General features: G+C 37.2%; 1 protein-coding gene across 2 annotated transcripts; it reads right to left on the bottom strand.

Annotated features, from left to right (window-relative positions):
• Positions 1–1,993: 1,993 nt before the first annotated feature.
• LOC114650683 (tumor necrosis factor-like) lies at positions 1,994–5,706 on the bottom strand. Of its 2 annotated transcripts, none has more exons than XM_028800482.2 (4): positions 5,154–5,706; positions 4,761–4,806; positions 4,548–4,610; positions 1,994–3,117 (listed from the first exon to the last, which is right to left on the bottom strand). In XM_028800482.2, exons 1-4 carry the CDS (start codon positions 5,412–5,414, stop codon positions 2,699–2,701), a joined length of 789 nt encoding a protein of 262 aa, XP_028656315.1. In that variant the 5' UTR covers positions 5,415–5,706; the 3' UTR covers positions 1,994–2,698. The 2 variants fall into 2 exon arrangements, with proteins under 2 accessions (XP_028656315.1, XP_028656307.1); XM_028800474.2 differs by having other exon boundaries at positions 4,761–4,809; positions 5,154–5,705.
• Between the last annotated feature and the right edge of the window lie 1,545 nt (positions 5,707–7,251).

The following is a 7,251-nucleotide window of genomic DNA, read 5'->3' as shown; positions in this document are numbered from 1 at the left end:
AGTGGAATGGAAAGGACAAGCAAGCTCAATACAGTCCTCAAATGGGTGGCAGACTTGGGATGCTGGATCCACAAAGCAGCAACACAAAAAAAAGTACTGCACTGTATTCACCCCACTGTTCAAGTTTTAAACTGTGTGTGGAAAACCCAGCAGGACCCGTGTGAATATCTTAAGAATGATTAAATAAACTGGGGCATTCCCTAGGTCTAAACAGCAAAAAAAAAACCTGAGGAAATCTTCTGATGCAATGACAAAAGAAAAGTCCCACCTTCAGAATACTGAAAGCTAAATGAGTCTAATTGTAGATGTCTTGTCATTTGTCAGTGGCATAGAAGACAGTTCTTGAACTGAGGCTTAGCTCAGCAGAAAAGTTATAATTAGAAAAAACTAGCTAAACATGGATTACTTTCAATGGTTTGGTTATCTGACCTCACACACATCTTCTGTCAGTGTGCATTTGTGCAGGAGATTCTAAAAAATGGGGAAATGGATTAAACAGTTTCATTCTTACCCACTTTATAAATAACTGTCTTTAGCACCCTCATTCCTGTTCTTTTAACTTCTGTCTTATCTTAAAAACGTAAATATTAAAATTAACATGTTGTACTTTTCTATAACTGTCTATTAATTTTTATATTGCTTCCTGTTTGGACAAGTCTAAGAATGTATGCATACTTGTCTGACTAGTTATTTCAGTTTTGAAAGCTTATTCTCATAGACTGTGCCAGGGTCTTTGCCTCAACAGCCTTTTGGGTTAATCTTTCCAGTTGTACGTAGTGCATTTGACTATATCAATACGATCTAATCTTTTACATCTGTGTTTTACTGAGCAGTAACATTTACACGCTGTGATGGCATGAAGCTGCCATTCTAGGCCGCTGCGTAAATCATGTTCAGGGTTTTTTTAATAATATCTTCTACAGAGAATAGACTCAAGGAAATTCCAGTTGTTGAGTAGGGCCATTAGCTGATGGGTTTGTTGTGTTTGATTAATTAGATACATAATGTGGCAGCAGGAGTCAAGATATATTAAAAGTAGTGAGTGGTGAAAAATAATTTAGCTATTAACTAATCAGCAATGACTGACAGTAAAAGCAATTTTGTCTTTTGAATACAATAATCAAGTGTGGTGAATGGAGTGCTTTACATTGCAATGAAAGCCAAAAGACAGCACTTACATTCATTCACTATTAAAACAAGCAATTGAGGCAATATCACTTAAATAAAAACAAGACAGTTGGCATACTGTACCATCGATAAATTATTACTTGCATTTAAAGGATTAGTTGTGTTGATTTGTATTACAAATATTATTTGTGTTGTTTCAAATATACAGTAAATGTGTTGTCTTTAATATCACCTGAACTGGATTAGGTGGATTTGAGAATGTCTTTTATTTGAGATTGCTATAGTACTAGGGTGTTGTACTGCATTAGCCATTATGGATGAGAGGTCCAGCAAATGGCACCTTTTATTGGCTAACTAAAAAGATTACAATATGCAAGCTTTTGAAACAACTCAGGCCCCTACTTCAGGCAAGATGTAAAACAGAGATTAGGAACAAAGGGAATTCCAGTCTCTGATTACATCTTGCCTGAAGAAGAGGCCTGAGTTGCCTTGAAAGCTTGCATATTGTAATCTTTTTAGTTAGCCGATAAAAGGTGTCATTTTGCTTGTCTTCTCATTGAGACTGCTATGTAATGTATTTTGTTTATAATTATTTCCATCCATTTTCTATGTAGTGTATTTTCTTTAGAATTACCTTCATCCAAAAAAACCCAGTTTATCCAGTTCAGGGTGGGGTGGGGCAAAGGCGACAACAAGCTCTAAAGTGGGCACCAGTCCATCACAGCCAACACCCCGACTTACTCTTACAGGCCAAATTAGAGGCACCCATCAAGTGCATGTGAATTATTGAAGAATTTATCCCAAACTAATTCCAGATCAATTCCATGTAAACAATAAGACATCAGATGTTTCATTTTGACTTGACAAAATAATCCATTTTATTAAATGCTGTATTACATAAATAAAAACAGTTCTTAAAAACATATTTTTTAAATATACAATACTTATTTTAATATAAAACAAGTTTCAATGTTCTCAACATGAGACATCTATTTCAAAGACTTGTTCTGAGAAATCAAGCTTACAGTATGGCAACACTTTAAGGTGCCCCTGATGTCCATTTGTTTAGTAACACTTTAGTTTGGTCCAGTCTACCCTTGAACCACTGCTGCCTTGCAAAGCATGGACCTCAAGTTGCAAGCTCCTTTTAAACAGAAGTACTCATAATGTAAAAAGGCATTACAGTCAATTGATCAAAGAAAGCAATCATTAAATAGTAATTAAGATGACTAAAATTAATAAATACAGCAATTCATCACATATATAAAAATCCAGCAGTACCTTTTTCTTAGTGTTGAGGTTAAAACACCAATAACTGGTGTGCATTTCATAAAATGCCAGTCAGACCAAATATGTACAAAAGGTTTCACTGGTTTGTAAATAAATAAATAAATAAATACATACATACATACATACATAAATATCAAATGATTCTTCAGAAAACTCTTTCCATTCAGTGGCAGCTTAGGACACCCCACACCTACTGGCCTGTGAGCAGCTCTAAATTTAATATTGCAATTACAATAACTGTCTGATTCATAACATGATACCACACATCACTGACACATCCTTACAAAGCGAATGCCCCAAAGAATGTTTTTCTGTCATCCACAAATTCAAGAGGATCTATTAGTACCTTTAGTTTATCTCCTTTAAGTAGCTTAAACAAGGCACCTTGGTAGAGTGGCAAATGAAAGCTGTCCTTCATCTTGGGCAGGCACAAAGACCGCGAGGTGCTGAGAATACTAACATACTCTGGGTAAGACACAGAGTACCGTTGCACACTCATTGACAGATCAGTACTCTGCGCACAGTCCCTGCTACCAGTCAATTCTTTAACTTGGTTGGTCTCAAATACAGCCTGAAGATAGATAAAATACAAGCCATCTCTGGGTATAATGAGCTCCACTCCATCTTTAAGCTTCATTCCATTTTCCAGAAAAGCCTGGTCCACATCACTAAGCCATTTCAGATCAGAGGAAACGTCAGCTGTAAGAGAAAAACTTGGGTCAGACACTCAATCAGCATCTCTACTCCACTCTTTTTCCAATTGGTAACACAACAGCACTCAAGCGTGAAGGTTATATTAGATCATGATGTATGGCGTTACTATACTATAGCCATTCATAGGTGTTATGATTACAAATTCATCCATTCAGCGGTTTGCTTCTGGGTCTTGTCATTTTTATTAGTAATTACATTAAGCCTATACCTATAAATAATCATAATACTAACTTCAAAAATGTGTGCAAGCTACACAACACACCTGAGTTCTTACAGGATGAATTTTCTCCTCTTAATAAGTAATTATAGTCCAGTTTGATTTTTCATCTGATACACTGTATTAATCCCCAAGAGGAAATTGTCTTTTCGCAAAAAACTTGGAGATGTGTATGACAATTGAGAATTAAATTTAAAATTTACAAACACCTATAAACCCAACCTTTAACAATTACTACTTCTCAATTGCCTAAATAGGCAACAGTCCTACCCACAGTAAGGATGTTGTAGTGATGGACGTGTGTCTGGATTTCCTGCCAGTATACTTGACTAAAAGTTGAAAGGGCTGATAATGCTGACCTCAGCTAATAGAAACACACGTTAATAGGCTTAATACCAAGTATGACTTCTGTGTTTACTTCAAAACTGTTGAAGTAGCATACACAAAAAGCCACAATCAGTCAAAAACAAATTGATATTGAGAGGCTGTCTGTGTGACAAGGTGGCACAGTGGTGCGCATAGGTGGGCATAAACCTAAGTTTTCTGATGTACAGGCTAGGTGGACTGGCACTTCTATATTGGCTGGATAGGAGTTAATCTGAGTGTGCCCAGGGTACGAATGGTGTGTCATCCAAGACTGGTTGACTTGTCTGTGATTCTACCAGTACAGGCGGCAGCTACCCTGAACACTATAAACACTATGTTGAGATTCATACATAATGTAAAGTGCAAACTATTTAACAAGTTAATACCTGTGTGATAGTGTTATTATAAATTGTAAATTGTTTTTGCCTGTGCTAACTACTAATTTCAAGATACAAAGTTAAAATTCTGCTGCTGCATTCCCAATGCTGTCATTAATGTGTTCTGTTATTAAAACCTCTAAGTGACAAGTGCTCTGTATCCCCCTGCTCAAGGTCACATTTAAATGAAGATGGTTGTAACAGTTCCCATAAACTTGCAAACTTACTAGTCTAATGTTTAGAATCTTTAAATGTATAGAATTCAGCAATGGATGGAAAAGTACTGAAATTAAAAAGCAGTACTTCTGTTACCAGTCTAAAGAGCACCACACTGACTTAACGGTTTTTAGAACCTTTTCTTCAAATCCCACAATTACAGTCAAAACGGTTAATTGCTCTTATGCAAGCAACTAACTATGAAGTTGATTTAGATAACTAAATCTAAAAATACTCACCGACTAAGTGCGCTGCTGGAGTCTGCGGCTTGATTGCCATCTGCTTCAGTGCTTCAGGAAGCGCTGCAATAGAAATGAAGAATTGTTAAGAAAGAGAAAGAAAGAAAGAAAGAAAGAAAGAAAGAAAGAAAGAAAGAAAGAAAGAAAGAAAGAAAGAAAGAAAGAAAGAAAGGCTTTCCATGCATAATAAAAGAGTGTAAGACAGAAACTTACTGTTGTTCTCCTCTGGCGTAATGTTCACTGGCAACGTGCCTTCAACCTGCTTGAGGAAAGCATACAAAGTCCGGTCAGAGGCAGAGCAGCTTGTGAAGTGAGGCTGAAGCTAAACGTCTTTAACTCCGCGCCGCAGCGATTGGCCCGCACTGGTACACTTTTTTTGAAAAGCGCAGGCAGCAGCAAACGACGTTACCCTTCCACTAGAGCTTGCATTTGAAATCAGAATACGCTGCTTACTTGTTAATACCTAACTAAAAATAACATATTTTGAGAACGAACATAATCTTCTTAAAAGTGCAGAGTCTAAAAGTTGCTTTACATTTAGATGACTCGCAATCTTGGTGCTTACTCTGTAAAGACGCAGCAGAAAAAAAATAAATTGGCACTTACCAGCTTCGTTTCAGGTGAAGCTTTAAGTGAAGGAATGATATCAAAGTACATCAGCGTCAGGAAGGTAGATGCCAAAAGCACCAGCGTAAAGGAGAAGACACCGATCCACTTCAAGCAGCTGCACGACTGTTTTGGCTTCTCTCTGAGCATCACAAAGCCGTGCTTCTGTAAATCCACCGCCACGTAAGGTCCCAAAGTGCTGTTGTTTATCATTCCCCGGTTACCTTCGTATTCCTGTGGGACGTATTCTTGTGCAGACATTCTTTCTGAGATACACTTTTGAAAATGGTCAAGAGCTTTTTGAAATCTGAGACTGCATGATGTCTGTTTTATGTAAGCTTTTGCGAGTGGAACTTCCACCCGTGGTACTTCCCCATTACAGAACGAAAAGAGATATTCTGAGAGTGAGAGAGAGAGAGAGAGAGTGTGTGTGTTAGGGAGAGATCGAAAGAGCCCTTGCGCTCACGACGGTTTCCACCTACCGAGGAAAATCTAATGCGCAAAAGCAGGGGGTGCGTAGAAGCACAGAGGAAAGGAAAAGGGAAAGGAAGGTGGAAGTTACCACATGGATACGTGCTTACACATCCTACAGAGTATGTCAAAATAAAATAAAGATATGCTTGTACCATCCCAAAGCAGAAAACAGACGTTGATTTTAAATTATCAAAGCTTGACTGGTAGTTAACATAGAGTAATATTGTGAAAACTCCATAAATCTGAGGTTTTAGGGTAGGTTTGCAAGTATTTTAAACCAAATCGATTTGCCCCTTCATTTCTGTGTAAAAAAAATCAATGTGCTGAAAACGTTCATATAAAATCAACTGGTGCTCTTTCTAAAGTTGCATCCTGTCTTGTCGGTATAAGCATTATCCTTATGACTTAAGCTGGATTGATTGTCATGAATGAATGTAATGTCATGCTATTCTAAAGTTAAGTGGCACTCAGGCCAGGGTTGTTTCCCGTGTTCCCCCCAGTGCTACACATATACAGTAGGTGATGGACTAACGAGAATCTGAAAAGGATTAAGCAGTGTTGTTATGTTATGCTATGTTGCACCAAGTGCTGTATACTAAGTATCCTGACCTGTAGGTCATCTAACTAGAAAATGAATGTGTACATATTTATGATCACCACTATTAGGGAATTCTCCTCTAAATAACAGCTGAGGTCAACACTGCAATGGTTACAATGGACATCAGATGTAATGTGCATCTACCCTACAAGCTCTAGTTCACTATAACAAATGCTGACCCAATAAAGGGAGGAGAGCTAGGTTATATAAGCTGAGATGATCTTATAACATATTTGTGTAATATATTTGTGCATTACCCATTACAACTTGTACCTTACATGAATAAAACTACTTTATATGGATAGATCAGGCACTGAAATAGTTAACTGTCTATGAATAATGACTGAACAAATCATCTCATTGTTGCCATCTTGAATACAGTGTGTTCAGAATATCTTAATAAGAAACTTACCTCAATAGCAAACTATGAAAATAAAATGTCTTCTTTGAAATGGAGGAATTAGAAGCATCCTTTATGAATAGCAATGACCAATTTCTGTTGACCTCACTTTTTAATTAATATTAAAATACAGTATATTATGCATGTATGTGCGAATATGTACACACACAGTGTATGTAAACTATATATCAAATCAGATTATATGTAGTAAATGCTTAGCTGCTGAACTTTGACTGTGTAGAAGAATAATTGGTAAATGCTGAACTCTGTAAATATCAATATGCATGCCAGCAATATAATAATATTATAAAACTACTAGCTGTGTAAGCCCATGCTAGAAACCACTGTAATTGTCAGAAAAAAAAACTGAAATGTAGAGATGTTAGGTAATTGAAATTAACTACTCTGGACATCTCTCTCCTAGGAGGTTTTGTTTTGCTGACGTGCTCGCATCGCTTGTGTATTAGCGGCTGAGCGACTGTCTTTCTTTGGATGTTTTGTTTTGCCGTTGTGCTTGCCTCGCTTGTGTATTAGCAGTAGGAGGAAAGGAAAAGGAATACCGTTTTGCCGATGTGCTCGCCTCGCTTCTGTACTAAGCGAGTCACTTTCCTTGGAGGTTTCATTTT

This window comes from Erpetoichthys calabaricus, chromosome 1 (genome assembly GCF_900747795.2).
Source record: "Erpetoichthys calabaricus chromosome 1, fErpCal1.3, whole genome shotgun sequence".
In the NCBI taxonomy this organism is placed as follows: Eukaryota; Metazoa; Chordata; class Cladistia; order Polypteriformes; family Polypteridae; genus Erpetoichthys; species Erpetoichthys calabaricus.
This window is presented reverse-complemented; position numbering and strand designations above follow the sequence as displayed.

Excerpts from the sequence above, each read along its gene's own strand:
- LOC114650683 (XM_028800474.2), bottom strand. The coding sequence starts at position 5,414 with ATGTCTGCACAAGAATACGTCCCACAGGAATACGAAGGTAACCGGGGA. Across the intron at positions 4,611-4,760 it reads TACGCCAGAGGAGAACAACA|CGCTTCCTGAAGCACTGAAG; the intron begins GTAAGTTTCTGT and ends TTTCTATTGCAG. Across the intron at positions 3,118-4,547 it reads TCCAGCAGCGCACTTAGTCG|CTGACGTTTCCTCTGATCTG; the intron begins GTGAGTATTTTT and ends TTTCTCTTACAG.